General features: G+C 40.0%; 1 protein-coding gene across 1 annotated transcript in view; it reads left to right on the top strand.

Moving 5' to 3' along the window:
- Positions 1-4819: 4819 nt before the first annotated feature.
- Positions 4820-20902, top strand: part of SEL1L (SEL1L adaptor subunit of ERAD E3 ubiquitin ligase) — a 32338-nt gene continuing 16255 nt past the window's right edge. Inside the window, exons 1-9 of the mRNA XM_056492496.1 lie at positions 4820-5026; positions 11902-11939; positions 12293-12515; positions 15666-15833; positions 16413-16518; positions 18230-18392; positions 19846-19899; positions 19981-20040; positions 20661-20742. Of these exons, the coding sequence (XP_056348471.1) occupies positions 4933-5026; positions 11902-11939; positions 12293-12515; positions 15666-15833; positions 16413-16518; positions 18230-18392; positions 19846-19899; positions 19981-20040; positions 20661-20742 (988 nt within the window). The 5' untranslated portion in view covers positions 4820-4932. The remainder of the gene's footprint in view (positions 5027-11901; positions 11940-12292; positions 12516-15665; positions 15834-16412; positions 16519-18229; positions 18393-19845; positions 19900-19980; positions 20041-20660; positions 20743-20902) is intronic.

Raw genomic sequence — 20902 nt, 5'->3', positions numbered from 1 at the left:
GAGAGGAGAGGAGAGGAGAGGAGAGGAGAGGAGAGGAGAGGAGAGATCTCATCAATGCATATTAAAATCTCAAACATGGATGTCAAGAGGATAGTGCCAGACTTTCTTTTTAGTGCTGCCCAGCAACAGGAAAAGGAGCAATGGCCATAAACTAACACACATGAAGTTCCACCTCAACATGAGGAAGAACTTTACAATGAGTGTGACAGAGCAATGGTACAGGCTGCCCGGGAGGTTGTCAAGTTTTCTCTCTGGAGATACCCCAAACCCACCTGGACATGTTCCTGTGTCACCTGTTCTAGGTGACCCTGCCTTGGCAGGTGGGTTGGGCTAGATGATCTCCAGAGGTGCCTTCCAAAATGAACAATTCTGTGATTCTGCTCAGTAGTACAGAAAGGAAACAGACCATCATTTGTGATTTCCAATTATAGACACTTAACAGTTAGACTGTTTCTTCTTTTCTTCATTTTGTCAGTTTTTGAAAATTAGGGGTTAGAATACAATTCTACAGATTTTACAGAGCCTTAAAACAAAAATCTAAATGTTTTTTAAATTAGAAATACTATGTTTTCACAGACTTGAATGTGGGTCAGCCTGATGTCATTATACTTCAGCTCCAGAGTAGGCTAGCATTTGTTTTGCTGTAACACCTGCAAACTCATTTGTGCTTGCTATTCATTGTCATCTAAAGACAGGACCTTGAGCACACAGACAACTGGATAACATCATTTTTAGTGCAAGTACACCAACTGTTCTTGCTGGAGGGTTCCCACACTAGGCACCAAGCTGAAGCTCTCAGCACAATTTGTACACAGAAGAAATCTATATAAGCAACTCAGTCATGCCTCTGGGACTCTAACATCACAATTATGGCAAGCATGTAATACTCAGGTTTTGTTAACTCCTATAGGAAATCTCATTGAAGATAACTGGAGCTCTTCCCTTGAGAAAATGAACAGAAAAAAAGCAAACAATAGCAGTAATTCAATAACAGAGGTAAAACCAGAACCAATACAAAAAGCAGAATGATTCCAGGACCTTAAATAAACAAGAGTGTTTTTCCTCTATGCTGCTGTAAGAGTACACAGACTGTAAGAGCATCTGGTTCATTAAGCTCCCTAGTTAAGGATCATTCAGTGTAATAGAAGTAACAAGTAACAAGGAAAACAATAAAGCAATAAAGGAAATGAATACACAAACATTAATGAGCTGGTAATAAGGTAGACAAAGACCAGAACCTTTCAGTCACTTATTGATGGGCTGTTAGAAGGAACTTTAGACATAGGCAGGGGCAAGGGGGAAGGGGGAGCAGAGGAGTGAACAGAGAAGAAATCAGTGAGCATGACGGCATATTTGAAGGTCTTTGTGAGAGTGTACTAAAACCATGGAAAAGTAAAAAGAACTTGTGGGGGTTACATAAAAATTATAGATTATTTATAGGAAGTGAAAAATGTAAGGAAAGATAGAGAGATGGATGGATGGATGGATGGATGGATGGATGGATGGATGGATGGACGGATTGATAGCAGAGGAACAAACACAGGATACTCATCTGAGCCACATGATCAACATGTGATCAACACACGATCAACACAGCCTATCCTTCCTTTCTTCTTAATAAATTCTATTACTGACTTTACCTTTGTAACCTCAGTCTATCCTACATGAGTGCTACAATGTCCAATTCCCAGCAGCTGGACAACACCCCACGGGTCACCAGGTTGTAGATCCAGGGTGACAACAGAGGGACTAAAATACAACTGAGATCGAGTGCAAGCAACAGGGAAAGATATCACTGGCCACTGGGAATAGGGTGTGTATTGGTGGGGTCTAAATGTCAGCAACTGGAGCAGGGACTGTGGTTCACAGGGCCCATATGTTTAAGTGCCAGCAAGCTGGAGACACCAGACTGTTTGTATTTCCCTAGGGAATTTAGCTGTGCATACAGCTGTGTGTATTCACATCCACATGTACACATACATATACTTTGCTAGCCAATATTAAGATGGAGTAGCAATGAAATAGAAGATCTGTATCTGGAAAGACTCCAGCTCTGAGTCAGCTCTCTGCTCCTCCATCTACCTCCATGGGCTGCAGGGACATAGCTGCCTCGTCATGGTTTTCACCATCCTTCATGCAGGAGACTGCAGGAGAATCTCACCTTCCACACCTGGCGCACATCCTCCCTTCTTTCTCCGTTGACCTTGGTGTTTGCAGAGCTGTTTCTCTCACATATTCTGTCTCATAGCCATTGCCACTGTGCAATAAGGTTTCCCCCTTCCCAAGAGGTGCCACCATCGGTGATGGGCTCAGGCTTGGCCTCGGCCAGTGACAGGTCTGCCCTGGAGCCAGCTGGCATTGGCTCTGCCAGACATTAGGGAACCTTCTGGCAGCTTCTCACAGCCCTGTAGCCCCCACCATGGCTACCTGTCATGGTTTGATATTGGCCAAACACCAGGCACTTACAAATGTTGTTTGTTCACCCTCTTCTGCTATACTTGAGCAGAGGAGAGGGAAAAAAATAATGAAAGGCTCATGAGTTGAATAAGGACTGGGAGAAAAAGGGCAAAACAGATTAAAATTTACAGGTATAAGGTAAATTTATTTTATTAACAGAGTCAGAGGATGATAACGAGAAGTAAAATAAGCCTTTAAAACATTTTTTCCCTCCTCAGTCCCTTCCTCTTTCTTATTAACAGTACAGAGACACAGGGCATGGGGGTTTTGATCAGTTAATCACTCAAGATGTTCTTATGTTCACTCAGGGAGAGGAATCTTTTTCTCTGCTATGCCATGGGGTGCCTCCCACGGGCAAAAGTCATCCCAAAACTGTTGTGGCATGGGTCACTCATTCACAGGGTGCAGTCCTCTAAGGACAGGCTATTCTAGTTTGGAAGCCCTCTCTCTCCATGTCTGGAAGCAGAAGCCCTCTCTCCCTGTTTTGGTCTTCCACTGGATCAGAGCTTTCTCTGACATCCACTCATTTTGGACATGATACTACTTCTTCCATGGGCTGCGAGTGGATATCTGCATCCTCCACGGACTTCACGCATTACAGATGAACAGTTTGATTCACCATAGTCCTCTCCACGGCTTGCAGAGGAATCTCAGCTCCAATGCTTGAAGCACCTCTTCTCCCTCTTTTTTTCCAGTGCCCTTGGTGTTGCCATGTTATTTTCCTTCACATCCTCACTTCTTCCTCTTCTCCAACTAGAAGAAAAACTACTGTTTGTAGGTACCATTGTCGACAATAAAAGACTCCTGCAGGATCCCGCAGCACCGAGAGGTCGATCTCATCTAGGTTGCACGTTGGAGAGTCACTCACCGTGTTTCCACTGCCAGCCACGCGGCCCCATCGCCACCGAGAGGGCAGCGGCAGCTGCTGTGGCGCTGGCCCTGTTTAATGCTACCAAAAAAATCAGGGCAAATCAATACACTACCCCAACCTGCCCTACCCACCCTGCCCTCATGCCCTCTGGGCAGGCCAGAGTCACGTCCTGAGGCTTCAGGTCACCGCAGGGCCCTCTGCTGCCTCCAGGGCTGGTCCTTGTGGCTGCCCTGAGCGCTGTCACTGCCACACACAGGGGCTCACAAAACCTCCCAGACGGGCTGGGCTCTCCTCCTCCTCTCCAGGGGGTGACATTCACAGGCAGGTGGATTTATGCTTTTCCATTGACCAAAACATAGGTTAAACTTAGGGCTGATCTGAGCACAGAGAAGCGCCCTGGTGAAACCCCTTCAGACCCGTTCCAAAAGGGCACTCCCACACCTGTGCAGCTTCGTTCTGCCAAACTGTTTAGCCATGTATGCTGTAGCTAGAAAAAATTGGCTGCCACTTCAGTATTCTCCTACTTAAAAACAGAACCACCTGTTATTTCCATCCAAGGCGCTTACATGCTCTTTAGACACCTCCTGTCTGAAGCAGTGCAGGCATTCCATGGCCTACAGACCCTGCTCTAGCGGGCAGAAAATCCCTCAGCCAGCCCTGGGTGGGACTGCACTTGTCACAGCTCCTGCCACTGTGTCCCATGGCAGAAACAGCCGCTGGTGGCCACTCTGGTCCTGCAGAGATCCCAGCTGCAGGGCTGTAAGGCTGGGGTGGCTTGACACTACTGAGACAGTGTGGGAAAAACCCAATTTGTAATTCAGCACAGCACTGTGTAACAGTATAGACCTGTAAAGCGGTGACATTCACCACCCAGCTATGTTTCAGTCCATTAAAGGTTGGGTTGCTGGTTCCCTTCCTCGTTTGCCTTTTAACTGACCCACAGGAAGATGCAATTCCTATGAGAACTGAAAAGTTGCGTCTCACAGCGTTAAACCCTTTTCTAGAACTGATACCTTTCTCAAGATAAAGTTGCACTAAACTCTTTATGTTTCACATACTCCATCTGTGCTGGTTTAGGTATACACTTAATTAACCGCTGCTTCCGTATTCAACGAAGCCCATCCCATTCCCTGGAATTCTGCGGTCTGGAATGGGCGGGGTTGCGGGCGATGACGTCACGCCAGCGCCCTGCGCCGTTCGGCGCGGGGAGTTGTGGGTGACGTAGTCCCTGCCCCGCCGCGGGCCACGGGGTCACACGCTCCCAGGCTGCGCCGCGGCCCTCGCAGGGAACTGTGGGTGCTGTAGGAACGGCGCACGAGCCAATGGACGGGGCCGTTTCGGAAGGAACTGCTCGCGCAGGGGCCCTCGCTGAGATTAGTGCGGCGCTATTCGCTAGCGGGAGGGCGTGACGGGCGAGCCGGGCCTCCGCCGAGCCAATCGGAGCGGGCCATGTAGAGCCAGCCGTTCCCCGGGGTTGCGTGTGCTGCTGCCACGGCCCGGAGTCGGCTGTCAGCGCGGCAGCTGATTGGTGGCGGCGGGGCGGTGGGCGGGGCGAGAGAGCCGGAGTCGGGGGCGCTCGGCGCGGCCCCTCAGTGCCCAGCGGGATGGGGCGGCGGGCGTGCTGGGTGGCCGCGGTGCTGTGCCTAGCCGTGCTCTCGGCCGGCGTGCTGCCCGCGGTCGGAGCGCTTCCTGCGGCCGGTGAGTACCGCGGCTCCGCCTCCTTACGCCCCCCTGGGCCCGAGCTGCGGCGGCGGCATTGCCCCCCGAGGCCTGCGGCCGGGGAGGGGGGCGCAGAGGTGTCTGTGCGGGTCCTGACGCCTGCACCGGGCGCGGAGGCGGTGACAGCGGGGGAGGCGACCCGGTGCTGTCAAAGCTGAGGCTTCGGGGTGTCTGCGGGCAGCACCGAGCTCGCTGAGGCGGCGGCGCGGAGCTGCGGGAGCGGGGCTCCTGTCAGCTGCGTGGCCTCGGGTGGCGGGACCGGGCTGGCCTGAGCTTTGCTTCACCGGCGCTGCTCCGTAGGCCCGGTAGGGGTAGACGCCTTGCTCAGTGCGGTGCCTGCCTTTAATCAGCTCATTAGGAGCCCACTTTTTAGTGCCTGCACTGCTTAAAATCGAAATGAGGCGTTTTTTCTCGCTGGAACGCAATTTCCCCCCGAGCCGCTGATAATGCTGATTTCAGCCTTATCAGAACGGTTTCCTCACCTCGATATGTAGGGAATATTTATACATCCTGTTTTATGTCCCCATAATACTTTTTCCCTCATTCCTATTTTGTTGTTATGCAGCTCGGGTTTTGTCTGATTCTCATGTGTTGTCATCTACTTCCTTTTCTGGGGTTTCTACCTCCCACACCCTGCTTTCCACCACGGGCTGGTGGGGGGGATGTGCAGTGCATTTATTTATAAAGCCAGAAGCCACTACATTAACAACAGCCATATGCAGTGCTTTTACACTATTTCAGGAAAGTAACTTAACGTTTTCTCTAGAGGTAAGTTCAGGAGTTTGGGGTTCATTTTTCTGTATGCAGTATGAAGTTGAAATTTAATATTACTGGCCTTCGGATTATGTGAGCTTTGTAGGTCACTTGATAAGCCAGCAGGGCACTTTGGAAATTACAGAAAGGATACACACAAGTTCTGTGAAACCAGAGAGATGTAGCCAGACTTTTGAACTATGTGCTTTCATTTATAGTGTATATAAAGAGAAAAGCTAAGGTGAGATGAGGCTCTGAAAGCCACATGAACCATCTGTTTTGTACATTGAAGTTAGGTGGTAAGGGCTGGTCAAGTGTGCACCAGTGGCTGTACTACCATGCAGCTCTTCTGTCTTGACCATTGTCCACTATCACAGAGTTGTTTGTGAGCATGAAGTTCTGAAAGTTTAATTCGGTCTGTGTTAACAAAATGTTTAGATTCAATTGCACTAATACAATTAATAAGCCAAAGAAAGCACAGTATATTAATGTAGGCTTAAGAGCTGTTTCCAAACTTAAATTGTTACTGTGAGGTCAAACTGTTCATTGATTACCACAGTTAATTAGGAGAGGGAGTTCAGAATCCAACTTTTGGCAGAAAGGTATGAGAGGAATTGCTCCAGTTTTTGACAGGAGTCATTCTGAAAGTTGTCCTCGCTGTGCTTTGATTTCCCACAGTAACAGTATGACTTTTCTGTAGTAGAGACTGGTATGAGCCTTGGGACTGTGTATTAAATGCTTCCTTGAATGCTTATTTGTTTCTAATGTCTGGACTGGAAAAAGTCATCTGGGAGGGATTTTCAGAAGAATGAGTAAGAATGGTACAAGTCTTATATTTCCTAACTTTAGGAAGAGCTTTTAATGAGGACTGTTTTTTAGTAGTGAACATTTTAAATATCTTTTGTCCTAAACTTTGTTGAAATCAAATTGAGTTGAATGCAGGAAAATTCAGGCCTAAGGAGAGGGGCACTGTATGTTTTTAAACATATGATATTGCTGCAGGTTGTGAAGGAAACAAACTGGGGAAAGGTATTACAAAGCATTGGCAAAAGCAGCTGAAAAATGCTAAGTGTGTGTGTTCTCCAGACAGAACTGGCTGTCTGGTCATTGCAGCAGTGATGGCCTTCTCCTGCTGATCACTCATTAAGAATATTGAAAAAAATCCTTTTTTTTTTTCTTATTTTTTTTGGTGATTGCCAGTATTATTTGATTCCTGGGATTTTTTCCTCATGTTCATAGACTAAGAAGTAAAAATGTTCTCATTCTGCCTGAAGAGAGGAAGCGATGCTTCCTCTGACTCTTCTGTGTGTTTCATGGCTAACTTCAGTGATAGGCAGATGTTTTTATACTGTCCCACTGACTGGTGGGACAAATGAGTACTCTTATGTACCTGTAGAGAACTTCAGTGCCTATTCCTCCATAAGACCTCAGTGGTTTTCCCTGGCCTTTCTGTTTTTACTTACCTGATTGAAAAATACTCCCTAAACTATTTGCCTTGTTGCCTGGTTGGGAATCTCAGTTCCTGCTGAGGACCTGCTCTAGAGCAAGTTCTGTAACTAGTTAGCCAGCAATTGCAAGCACACTGGAAAAAAAGATTTTTATGCAGGGTGAGGGTTGACCTATATCTCAGTCTTCTAGTTGAACTAAAATGAATATGTTGCACAGATTGTAGCTGGGAACAATTCACTTGCTGCCAAGGATACTTTGGAACTATTCTTGCTGAATAGGTGCCACTTAAGGATTTTATTTAGCTCACTGTGTGTTTTAAAGCTTCATATAATGAGAATAGCATCTATGCTATTGAATCTGTTTCTTTGCTGAATATATCCGTTGAAAATTTGATGAGAAGTAGTCTGAGGTAATTTTTTTAAGATTTCCTTTTTTCCTGAAAGAAGTGGATAAACAGAGTTTGCATTCTATTTCAGTGTCTATCTAGTCACTTGCACAAAAACCACATTGAAAGAAATTGCCAAAAATATGGATGCTCTAAAGCAGTCACTGCCAGAACGATTTTTGAGCATGCATTTTACATGTATTTTTTGTAAGTTAAACATTGATTTACTTTTGTCCTAACATATTATGTACTTCAGAAAACATGCACAAAAAACACACAAATGAAAAAAGAATGAAAGAAAGGTGGAATGACCACTGTATTAAGAAAAGTTTTATGTATTAAGAGTCCAAAAGGTATGTCATTCCTGCAGCCCTGATGGATTGCCTAGCATACTCCCTGAGATGTGCACACTCCAAATGGGAGATCCCTGCTCTTAGCAGAATCCCACTAGTTGCTTTGTTGCGTTTGAGGCTTGAAGAGCCTGGCAAAAACTTGAAGGAAACTGACAACAGTAATCAGTTAGGGATTCATCAGAGCTGTGGGAGACTGCTTTGCTTACTCAATTTTTGGCTACTTCCTGAATGTGTGTGACCTTTTCAATATTGAAAGTAATGGTATTTCTTGTCTGATAGTAGCAGCCCTTTAGCTTTATGGGATGTCAGTTGATCTGTTCTTCTAAAAGAGCAAAACTTTGAAACTGTTGAACTCCCTCAAGCTAATGACATTATTGCTGAATCACACTGCATAGCTCTTCTGATTTCTACCTTCTCTCCTTAGTGCTCTCTTGGAAACAGTGATTCTCACAAAATGGTAGGACCTTTATTCAGCATATGGTAGGATCTTTTTTGCTAGCACAGGCTGCCAGAATACTTTTGCTATATTTACATATCATGCTTGAACACTGGCCTTTCTAATTGAGGAAAAATGAATACTTTTTAAATCTGATTTTTAATTATATATGAACTGGTGGATGGTTGAAAAAAGATTTTGGTTCTGTGAAGTGCTTTGAAGCCCTAGCTGGGCATAAGAGCACCCAGCAAAGTCTACAACTCAGCACCGTTTGTAATGAAGCATTCTGTACTACATTGTCAGCTGCCCACTTGAGCCACAGGTATTTTTGCCTATCTTTTCCTTTCAATAAATCATTGTGCTTCCTAGCTTGTTTAATAAATTGTGAGATTAATTTCCACTTGGCCTTTTTAGAGGACGTTTATAGGATTGGACAGCCTTGGTAACAGATCCAAATTAATAAAAAAAAACCCGCAGTTACTTTTTTAAATTGGAGTGTGGAAAAGCAAGCTAAATTATCAGCTTTAATCTGTCTCTGAAGCAGGTGCATAAACATAACATCTGTGACTGTTCAATAGCTCAGCCTTGACTAATAATCTGTTCCTAGGTCCAACTGTGACCTTTCGTTAACACTTTCAGAATAGTTTTCTTAACTCTTTCATAGGAGTAAACACACACTTCTATAAGTAGTGGGTGCATATTAGTCAGCACTTCCACGAAACAAGGCTGTAAGTGCTGTAAATGATCTCTCCTTTAGTCATGCTATTCATTATCTCTACAACCTCATCTGCCTATATCAGAAGTCTCAAAGCTAAGAAAAGTTAAATCAATATTTTGGTTTTGCTTTAGTGCCTTTTGGAGCCACTGTTTGAAAACAATCATTCAAGTACAACTTCTCAGTAACAAAGCTGGTTTCTTCAGAGAAAATTTAAATGATGCAATAGAAAGGAAATAGGTTTATTTGCTTTCAAGGAAGAGGAGCAAACACTTAGTGAGCTCTATCTTACGTTGCTCAGGTGTTTCTTGCCTTTCAGTTTGGTAAACCTTTTGCTTTGCTTATGAAGTTACAATAAAGTTGTCCTTTCATATATATATTTCACATATATATATATTCATATATATGTGCATAGACGGTATAACCTCTTTATATTTCTTTTTGTGTGGTCTTTTGACATAAGGTGAACCTACCACCACAGATTGAAATCAGTGAAGCCCTTTCCAAAAAGTTGGAAAGCTCTAGTGCTGTCAGGCATATAGGCTGATTTTGTGCAGACAAAAACAATTACCCTAGCTGGTATAGCTGTTTAAAAAAAAAACCAAACATGATGTTTCCTTCTGCAATAACAGGTGCTTTCTAAGTGCTTTGTATATATTATAAGGAGCATGGAAGCTACTGGGTGGGTTACCCATCTTAGTTTTCCTGCTCTCCAGAAGCATGTCTGGATGCCTTCACAAGCTCTGCAGTTTGAAGGCGACATTTGGTCTTAGGTCAAAAATATTTAGGATAATAGAATGTAATATGTGGGGAAAATGGTAAGTGACAACTTCTTTCATAATTTCAGGATAGAAACACCAGCAAGTATCCTAAATGTGCTGTATTTTTACTGAGTTTAAAGACCAATTGTCATATCATGATCTGAAGTTTCAAAGTTCAGTGGTAGAACTTCTTATGACTTATCACAATCACCCTTGTTTCTTAGATTCCTCAAGCTGCTAAGCCCTGAGGTCTCTGCCAAAAAGGCTGCCGCCTTGTTTTTTACTTATGCCTTCATAATGTTGTTGGGTTTTGTTCCAAATTGGTGTTGTTCTTATGCTGTCTTGGTTGCTCCTTGCAGGGTCTGTTTCATCTGGAGTGCTCTTTGCTGTCTCCACAAGTTTTTCTGAAATTCTCTAAAGATTTTCATTGTCAGACCTGTAGAGTACAGCTGCTTACCCACATCAACTGTTCTAGATCCTTTTTAATTCCATGTCTGCTGGCAGTCAGACTGTTGGAGCTTTACACCCTCTTCACCATCCTCAAAAGGCTGTTGTTTATATGTCTCAGTTGTACTCTCAATCATCTCATCACCGTAGTTCTGCAGCTTCACTTACAAGAAGACTTTGAATTTTTTTCTTAATTTCTGTTATGCTGTTGCAGCTTTAACTAGAATTGTCCATCATCTTGTTACTTGTTCCAATCAAAGGTTGTATTTCAATCTAAATTCCAGAAAGCAATTTTCAAGATTAACCCTTTCATTGCAAGGGTTATAGTAGTAGACTTCAAAACATGGCCCAGTGAAGTGTCATGTTTGTAATTTGTCGCTTCAGAGATGGTTTATCTTTGGTAAGTCATGTTACTTGCACGAGAATGAAAATTGTGCAAGTTTTGTTTGCTGCTAAGTGCTTACAGGACTCAGCAGAGTTTTATAAACTGTTAGAAGTGTTTGTGCAGGTAGCCTTTCATGGCTAACCATAACATACTAAATGTATCTCATGTACAGGGCATTAACTTCTATCAGGTTACAAACCTTTTCCAGCCACAGTGCACAGTCCTCCAGACCATCAGTGCTTTGCCACTGCTACAGGGTGTTGTGCACCCCAGAGCCTCAGCAAGGGGGGTTTCTAAATGTAGGAGGAGTTAGTGATAGTTTTGCTAAGTGGTCTGTTTATGTTTTGAGCTTTTATTTCAATGTGAGTTGTACGGCAGAGAGAGGGAGGCCTGTAGCATCTTCTTTCAAATGTAGGAGGGTTTGTTTGCTGAAATGAGGTGGTATCAAATACAGATGACTCTGAACCAGTCACATCTCAGTGATGTTAATTTTAGAGGCTTCCCTTCAAAACAATAGCACAAACAAGTTGTGTGAAGCACAATGAATAGCCCAATTTAGTTAAAGGAACAGAACAATCGTTGCAGAAGCAATTCTGAAAAACAAAGGTAAAGCTGTCATAAATAAGCTTTTCTGATTATCTTCACCTTTTCACCTGTATTCTTCAGGTGTCTGCCTAGTAGCCTTTCTTCTTTACCATTTTTTCTCCTTCCAGTCTTTCTAATCAAATGTCATATAGCTTTTAGACAAGACTTGCATCTCTTGAAGAATATCTTAAAGACAAACTAATTCCTCACAGTTTTGAAGAGAAACCTCTATATAAAGGTTTGATTGTGCTGGTCAGGCAGAAGGAATTGGCATTCTATAGAGGACAACTTTTAAAGTAGTTTAATTTTACTCAAACCATTCAGACTGTGATTTGAGTTTAGAAAAACCACACTTTTTTCCATTATGGAACACAAAGTTGTGTTGGCATAATTTAAGGAAGAGGATCACTTGTGAAACATTTGTTTCCTCCTCCTCGAAGTGGTAAGGTTTTTCTGAAGTGTATTAGTCAACTTAGTACACTAGAATATTTCAGAACTGTCGTACAATATTGTAACTAAAGGTTTTATTTTTGAGATAGTTGCTCATGGAAATGCATTTTACTGACTTTAAAATGTCTCTTCTAGATGAAGAAGGAAATCAAGATGAATCACTGGAATCAAAGGTGAGAAGATAAGTTTCTAGTCATTCTACTTTACCTGTGGAGTGGGTGCAAAGGTCTGAAATTGAGAACAATAATTTGATTTTAGGTTTTAAGCTGTTCTGTAGCTCTTGCTGTCTCATTATTTTTTTCTGTGCATCAGAGAAATTAATATTGTGTTACAAGTTTGAAACTTTTTTTTCGAAGACCTGAAAGGGATAGAGGCAATGACAGCTGAAAGAGGTAGCCCAGCTTACTTTTGATTTGACTGTTTAAGTTAATTAACCATATCTTTTAAGAAGTTTTTAAATGGATTTTAAGCCAGCTGTTGCTTTTCAGTTTCTAATCTTTTAAATTTTATGGCTGCTTTCCTTCAGACTTTATCTGCAGAGGACCAGGTAAAGGATCATTCCACAGGAACTCGAGTGGTAGCAGGTCAGATCTTCCTTGAATCTGGGAAATCGGACTCTCAGTCAGAGAATGAAGAGAACTTTCACAGTCAAGAAGAGGAAAAAGAGAATTCACTGGAAGAGTTGAACTCTCTAGAAATGTCAAATCTATTAAATAAGGATTTGGAAGAAGCAGAAATACAGAGTCCAGGTAACTGCTCACAGACTTTTGAACAAGTGGCTAGATATGAGTCTGAGTAACTCCAGCATGTGGGTGAACACAAACAGTAATTTTGAACATATGAAATAACTAGTGTCTTAGCCTTTCTGCAATGGAATGATAATTGCTGCCTTTTTCATTAGAAAATAACATCTAAATTATTTGAAATGTATTGTAATACTCTTGAGTAGTTACAATTTCAGATGAGAAATGCATTTTCAGATGCATTTGAAAGAATTTTCCATTTTTCTTATTGTTTCCATCTTGCTGGAAAGCTTTAACTATCAAATAGAGAAGGCCCTGATTTCTTCAAATAGAAGTCAATTACAGGTCCTGTGCTCTGTGGATGTACACCAGCAATACAAAGAGAAATTTGCATCAGTCTTTTTCAATCCCCTGGCTGTTTGCCTGGTGAGTCAATTGACAGAAAAGGAACAAATAGTAGTGTAAAGACAAGCTTCCTGGAACAGCATTGAGATCCTTAGGGCAGTATCTAAATTGCATGTAAGCTTCATGAAGTTTTTAAATATAGGTGAAACCTTATATCTTGGGCCTAAATTCCCAGGAAATTCTAATATGGGGTTTTTACGACATAATTTTATGATTTTTTTAATTTGCAGTAAGTAGTCAATGATAACTGGATGTCACAGTTGAGTACCTTAACCTATGCAGCAGACTTTTCCTTTTTACTTGTCCATGAAAAGTAAGCCTTCAGTATTACTGAAAAATACAGTTATGTAGTACTAATGATATTTGTCTTCTCAATTCATATTGAAATGTCAAAAGAAAGCAGGAGTTATTAAATGAGTTCTATCATGTAATGACTGAGTGTTTCCTTATTAGAGCAGAACTAATATCAGTTTGTGAAAACTCAGTAATAGGCTTAACCATTGCTTTTGATGCTGTGTTGTACAGGAAAAAAAGTATATATAATCTACTAAATATCTTCCTGCCACAAAACAGTGAGCTAAGCCCCATATTTAGTCAGTGCAGTCTATTTCAAAAGTAAACTTTAAGATACTTTTAATCTCATACAAAAATATATCCAGCTGACTGGATCCTTGGGAGCTAAGGTTTTTAACTATACCTATCAACATACTGCAAGTGACTTTAAAAAATCATAAGTTTAAGTTCTTGGAACATCTTAAGAATTTAACAAGCAGTGTGAATGGAAGGATTTTTCATTTTAAAAAAGCAATTCTCAATGAAAGGTACATGTTTTCTGTCAGGAGAAAAGAGTGCTAAAGGACAGCTTTACAAACATTTTAACTGAGCATCTAGCTGAGGTACAGATGTTACACCTCTAGATGAGCTACTGGTGACAGGACTGCATCAAAGGACATAAAAGCTTTTCTGAAAGCAGGTTAGCTACTGTGTATGGTCATGACATTGTGTGGAACAGAAATATATTCTGCAAATTTCTGTATATACTTTATAGGATATAGAACAAAAAATCAGTAATTTAGAATTAGTGCTAGTAAAGATTTTAACTTTCTAATGAAGTTGTCCTGCTCTTTTCTGATGAGTGAGGAGATTGTGTGTAAAGAAATTGATATTTTTTAGGTATTGCTATTTTGTGTTGTAGGGTTTTATGACACTGAAGTTCCATACTGACAGTTTTTGCTGAAAATTGCTCTCAAGTTTATACAGAGCTGGCAGTTCCTATTGCATTTATTTTCCTAGTTGGAAGACTCTTGTATTGCCAGTAGTTATAAGTAATCTATATGTGGTTTCCTTGTGGCATAAAGTATGAAAAGAGACATAAGTAAATTAGGACAAAATATAATGAAATACCATGTATTTTATTCAGAGGTAATAAAGAGGTAAATTGCTTCTGGAGCATTTGATTTGACAAAAACTGATTTATCCTCTGGGTAAATTGTTTGCCTCACATATTATTTATCAATGTCTAAGTAAATAAATAACAGTCGTGACTATTTTAACCTGTGATTGTGTTGCTGTATTGCTCTTGAGATTAGTGTTTGTCATTATCTGATAGCAAAAACAGCATTGTGGTTGAATTTCTAATTGAAAAAATGCAAAGGGGAGCATTGGGGCAGAGTAATTTCAAAACTTCAGTATGGAGCTGAATCTCGTGCAGAGGAGCTCTGCAAAACTGCTTTCACGTGGGAGACAGCTACAAAGCAATGCAAGTAAAACCATGAGTTCTCAAGTTGTGCTGATATCCTGGACTTGGAGCTTGTTCAAATGACAATGATAAGATGTCCCATAAGTTGTAGTTGCATGAACTCTTAGCAGGAGTTTGTATATTACTCTGTAGTTAACAAATGGCTGAAATTATTCCTTACTGATAGCATATTAACACATTATTTTTGAGTGCAGTTACTGAAAAGAAGTTTAAATAATTCCATCTTCAAAACCTAGAGAATTCTTAGTCTTCGCAGAAGATAGATTTTATTTTAAAATATTGTGATATTGGAATCAGTAGCCTTTGAAGTTTTAGTGCATGAGAAATGATAAATTGTGCTGTTCAAAGCCATTTTGAATGCTACTATATATATTGGCAAAATTAAATAATGATTTTAAACTAAGTATTTTCAAGAGTAGAAGATTACCGAACTTAGAGTGATGAGAATTATTTAATCTACATCGTTGTGATTTCACTTAATTTTTTTCTTATAGTTGTGTGTTCCAGTGTACTCCCTGCTGGTACTCCAGTACTTTCAATATAGCTTTTTGTGATATGTGATGTTCTGTCATGATTTTGTCTAACCCTGGGGCTAAAATGAATGTGCTCTGGAATGCACTTCAATCATGCATTACAAGGTCTTTTGCAGAGAAGACAAAGTGCAAGACTGTTTCTTTTGTTAGGCAATAAAAATGTAACTGAGATTTGCCTTTTCCAATCAAAATGGTATTTTCTTTGCTTAGAACTAAGAATATAAGAAACTATGTACCTTCTGCTTCGTTTCATAGTTAAAACTAAGAATTATATTTTTCAAATGTTATTTAGAAAAACTGCTTTTTCAAGCTCTTGTAAATTAGAAGCTTTACTGAAAACTTGATTCATTGTAGTTCATAGAAATTACAACCAAGATAGGAGCACTTTTCTGTATGTAATAGATGATTTTAATTTGGGAGTGAAGGAGAGTAATCTAATTGCTGGATGTATATTTTCAGTTTTGACAGCTATTGGAGGCACTGCAGATGGTGAACCCTGCCACTTTCCATTTTTGTTCATGGAGAAGGAATATGCAGAGTGCACTGCTGATGGGAGGGAAGATGGCAGGCTTTGGTGTGCAACAACCTATGATTACAAGAAAGATCAAAAGTGGGGCTTCTGTGAATGTAAGCAACCTTTTGTCTTGTTCTGGGAATGCTTTTATAGGCTAGTGTTTTCAGTCCTCTTAACACTTTATTTCAGGATCTAAAAGTCCTTGGCCAGTTCTACCACAATAAACTAGTAGTTATAAAGGCAAAGTTTTCATGATGAAAGAAATTTTAAAAGCTGCCAGTTCCCAGACCTGATTTGGAAATGTTGCAGTAAAGGCGTTTATAAAACTGTTTCTGAGGCTGTAAGAGGATAGGGATTTGACAGTGTTGCACTTACTGATTTGTTGCACAAAGGCATCCCTTCTCTAAGAATGGTCCTTCTGAAGGAGGAACCTGCAAGCTTGCTTTTGAGCAATGAATGAAAAGAATATTTTATCAGCAAACTTGTACATGAGAGACATCACATAAGAAGAAATCATATATTAATGTATCAAACACATCCATTAGACAGCTTTTTGTGATCACTTTGTTTATTGGTCCTCAGAACCATGTTTCTGGCTGTACTTACCCTTTGGAATGAATAGGAATTTTGAGAGAATAGTCTTGAGTGGTATAATTTGAACTCTCAATGTACACTTTTTTTGTTTGTTTTAGCTGAAGAGCAATCTAATAAGAGAAGGCAGATGCAAGAAGCTGAGGATGTTTATCAGATTGGAATGAAAATCCTTAATGAAAGCAGTAAAAAGGCTCAGAAGAAAGTGTAAGTATACCTCATCCACCCCCACAGGAAAAGGATGATTTGGCTGGTCACTTTTGCTTAACTCAAAAAGAACTCAAATGACCTGACCTGAGTTTGAGCTTTGACTCAACATCAAACTATGCAGTGATAGAAGATATATAGTAAATTCAGGGTATTTAGAAAAACAAATTTAGGCCTGCATTCCTTTGAATGCAGTAAAAGTTGTGTAAGATTAATTTCTGAAGAGTGGGTGTCATCAAAACATTGACTTAATGCAGGATGATGCTGCAGTTCTCTAGTTCCAGTTTATACCTGGCAACTGCCCAGGAAAAAAACTGAGAATGTGATACAATTTTCCTTTTTCAGATGTTTCTGACAGTCTCATTCGCATTCTGCTTCAAAGATGAAGTGGAAAAATTGTTATTTCTTGTCCTACTCTGTTTTTTCTCCTGCTTTCTGATGGTTTTGGTCACCATAAAAATAGTATTAAACTTCAGCTCAACAAATCATTAAAATTCTAATAATGAATGTTGTTAGAAAGAAGCAGGTAAAGCTTGTAGACAAAACCAAAAACAAGAAATCACTGTTCTGTTCATTCTTGTTTCTACTTTCTCTTCTGTGTGCATCCAGTTACTGATTGAATAGCACTATAATTTAGGATTGCTATGTTAATTTAGATCTTCCTCCTATTCGTGTTGGCAACTTCCTCAGTAAGTGGTGACTTCTGCTGATTAATATGTGAGGACTATTACTATTTTAAATTCGTTTGCAGAAATAAGAGAGCATACTTCTACTATCAGGGAAAGTGAGGCACAGCTAAAATTGTCTGCACCTTAGCAAAGACAAAGGGAGACATTCTGTTGGATTCTGTGCAGAATTTTTTTAGTATAAAAAACTGTATATAAAACTCAAAAGTTCTTAGTAGTGTAAGAATTCTAAGACAATATTAGGTGTTAGTTCTCTTGTACACCTTACACTTTCTTAGAAGATTTAAGTGCTGTCAGGAGCCAGGTATGCCTCAGACTGTCCTAAAGAACAAGAACAAGCCTGAGAATAGAAAGGAGGAGAGGTAAATGAAAAGCTTGGAGTGCTATCAAAGGTCCCTGAGGCTAAGCTGAAGCAGGCTTGCTGATACTGTGTAACCATGTGTGAGGGGATTTTAATTGCTGTGAAACCAGCTGCTGTGAAATTATGTTCTGAGACTGAAATAGAAAGAGGAGTTTCCAGATTCCCCTGATTGTTAGCATGGCTTTTTCAGCACAAGATTTATCAGGTATGCAGTTGTCTTGGGCCCAAGGCTTGGTGTTTTCACTGGAGTGATGGTGTACTCAAAGACTCCATAGTCTTTTTTTCAGGCTGCTTCTTTTTACCGCAATATATGAGATTATTACGGGAGTGGTTCTACTGGATATGTAGTACAGAACTAAAACTTGTTGCTACAGAAATAGGATCATTTGACCTTAAATTTCTTGTATGTCTTAGAGGAGAGAAAATGCATACTCCTTTGTTTATGGGGTAGAGCAAACATTAAAAACCGCTTGTCCATTAACTAAAGTCATGAGTTATTGCTTATGTTGATGATTTGTAGCCTGAACAAATGACTGTAGATAGATGCATTTTTAGAAAATAAAGGCTAAAACAGAGAAACAAAACCCCTCTCCAGAATCTTCACATTTATGAATGGAATTTGCTACTTTGCTTTAAGTTGACAAAGAAATTGTTTTCTCTTAAGAGCATATCAGTATCTTCTGAAAGCAGCTGACATGAATCATACCAAGGCCATGGAGAAAGTGTCTTATGCTTTGTTGTTTGGAGATTACCTGAAGCAGAACATCCAAGCATCAAAAGAACTATTTGAAAAACTAACAGAAGAAGGTTCTCCTAAAGGACAAATGGTATGTATATCCTTAGATTCTGCAGATGGTTCTATAGGTTTATAAATGTTTTATAGATTGTACTTCCACTAGGGTGCTTTTATAGATGGCACCTGCACCCTCAAAGTAAACACAAACATATCTTCTGTTTGAGTTTTAAGAAATATTTAACTACCAGTAGTACGGGATGGTGGTGGTCTTCTAATTTAATTTCTTTCCTGTTATATGACTGACAACATTGGATGTATAAGTCAAAAAGCAGGTAGATATAAATGACTCCACCCAACAAACTTTCTGAAACTGTGTACTTTTTAAGTGTTTTTTTGTTGTGGCAATGTTGTGGCTTTTCATTTCCATTTTATCTGAGATTACACCAATTGATAATATAGGAAATAAAAAACTCCTAGGAAACTTGACATATTTAGTGGATTGAGACTTGCTTTGTCCCTATGCCTTTGAACACAGAATTATTAATACTTGCTGTTACAAAATGTCATAAAATATGGGTTGATTTTAATGTCTCGATATCTGCATATAGTTGCTTAGCTCTCACTTGTTTTGGAAGTGTCAGCTTCTTAAGGAGCTATTAACTTTCTCTTCTCTTTGGCTACCAAATCTCCAGCTGTTCCCTGTTTAATGGTGGAGTACTGATTTACCATAGAAAGCAGGAGCATGTTTTCTCTAGAGACTTTATTTCTCAGTGATGACCTTGACTTTTATTGATCTAGAATTCAGTAGTCTGCATGAGAATTTTTGTGTATGCTTTCAGATTGCCTAGAATAGTCTTAGAACATTGTGAAATATAGACATCTTTACATGTACACTGTCTTCTGTGCTACTAGTTTCTATTCTGAGCTACCAGCTGTAACAGGTGTGATAGGTACAGCAATAACTATGTAAATCTTAAGTACAAAAATAAGTTCTGAAAAACCTCAGCCAAATAGCTCAGTGCATTCTGGTTGTTTATATTTATAGTCCCAGTTGCAAGTAACCAGTGGCAGAACAGATGCAAAACTAAATTCATAGGGTCTGTGAATCAAACAGTACAAGTGTTCTGTGCAAGGCTGTGGTTCACAGATGTTTATGCTGGTGTCTGAGAGAAACTGGGTACATGAATAACCTGACAGATACTGCTTAGCTTCACTTGAGGGTCTTTAAACTGGGATGCTTTCACTGTTTAGGACCTTTGGATTTACACTTGATATTCAATAAGTAGTCGTTTGTTCCTTGCATTTTAGTTGCTCGTCTGAATTCTGGAGAAACACTAATTTACGTTAGCATTCTAAGGAACTGAACAATTTAGAAACCTCATACTTTGAGAGGAACAGGGAAGAGCATAGATACAGGTAGCACCAAACTGAAGGTAGAGCTTGGCATACTCTTTGCAGTTTTGAATCTTTATGCCTGTGTATTCTAGGAATACTCATCTGTCGTTTTTTAAAAGGTATGCTGACAAACTTTATTTTATTTCTAGGCTCTTGGATTTCTATATGCATCTGGCCTAGGAGTCAATTCTAGTCAAGCTAAGGTAATTCAGAAATTTTCAGTATGTGGACTTATACTTTCTCACGGGAGCTGATGTTAAATAACCAATGATTTTTTTTTTAAGGCCCTGGTGTATTACACTTTTGGAGCTCTAGGAGGAAATCTGATCGCTCATATGATCTTGGTAAGTAAGATGGTTAATAACTTTAAACACACAAGAGTATTTTTTTACTCCTACATTTTCAGTGTCAAGATTTCCTTTCATATGAATACCCTGTCCAAATACTAGATCATTTTGCATGCATTGAGTGGGCAGTAGTATCTTCCCCATTAGTCATTTTTAATTCAAGGATGAGTCTACTCGTTTTAAACTATATGCTGCTATGAATTTAGATGGACCATGTTTGCATCTCTTGACTTAAATCAGAATTGTCAGACTTAAAATTTTTGTAATCTAATGAGAACTGTAAAAGAGCTCTTTACAGAAAATGCTGTTTCAATTAGTATTGCGAGATTTAAGACAAAGTGCAATATGTAAATAAAAGGCTTTACATGTTCACCTTTAAGCATCATTCTGCTTATTTTCTTTTTCTTGAGTAATATCTGAACTGTACTGGCCATGTTTAACCTTTAATATTGTCGCAAGTAATTCAATTTTTATATAGCTACAAAGCACTCATGGCCTTTGTCCAGCCTATTGTCTCGTCAAGTCTTGATTAAGTAATGTGAAAAAAGTTTGTAACATTGCAAGCAGTATGTTCTCAAGTAACTGATAGTCCCATATTTATATCATTTCCTTTCTAGGGTTACCGGTACTGGGCTGGGATAGGAGTCCTTCAGAGTTGTGAATCTGCTCTCACTCACTACAGACTTGTAGCTAATCACGGTAAAACCTTTTTACTAGAGTAACATTCTTGACTTTCTGTGTTCTTCTGTATCATTCAACTGGAACGTACTGAAGTATTCCACAGTAGTAGTATAAATAGAGAATTCCTGCTATTAAACCAGTTAGTCATTTGGCTCTCCATTGTGATATGCTATTTTTA

The sequence above is a fragment of the Oenanthe melanoleuca genome, chromosome 5, assembly GCF_029582105.1.
Source record: "Oenanthe melanoleuca isolate GR-GAL-2019-014 chromosome 5, OMel1.0, whole genome shotgun sequence".
NCBI classification, from domain to species: domain Eukaryota; kingdom Metazoa; phylum Chordata; class Aves; order Passeriformes; family Muscicapidae; genus Oenanthe; species Oenanthe melanoleuca.
This window is presented reverse-complemented; position numbering and strand designations above follow the sequence as displayed.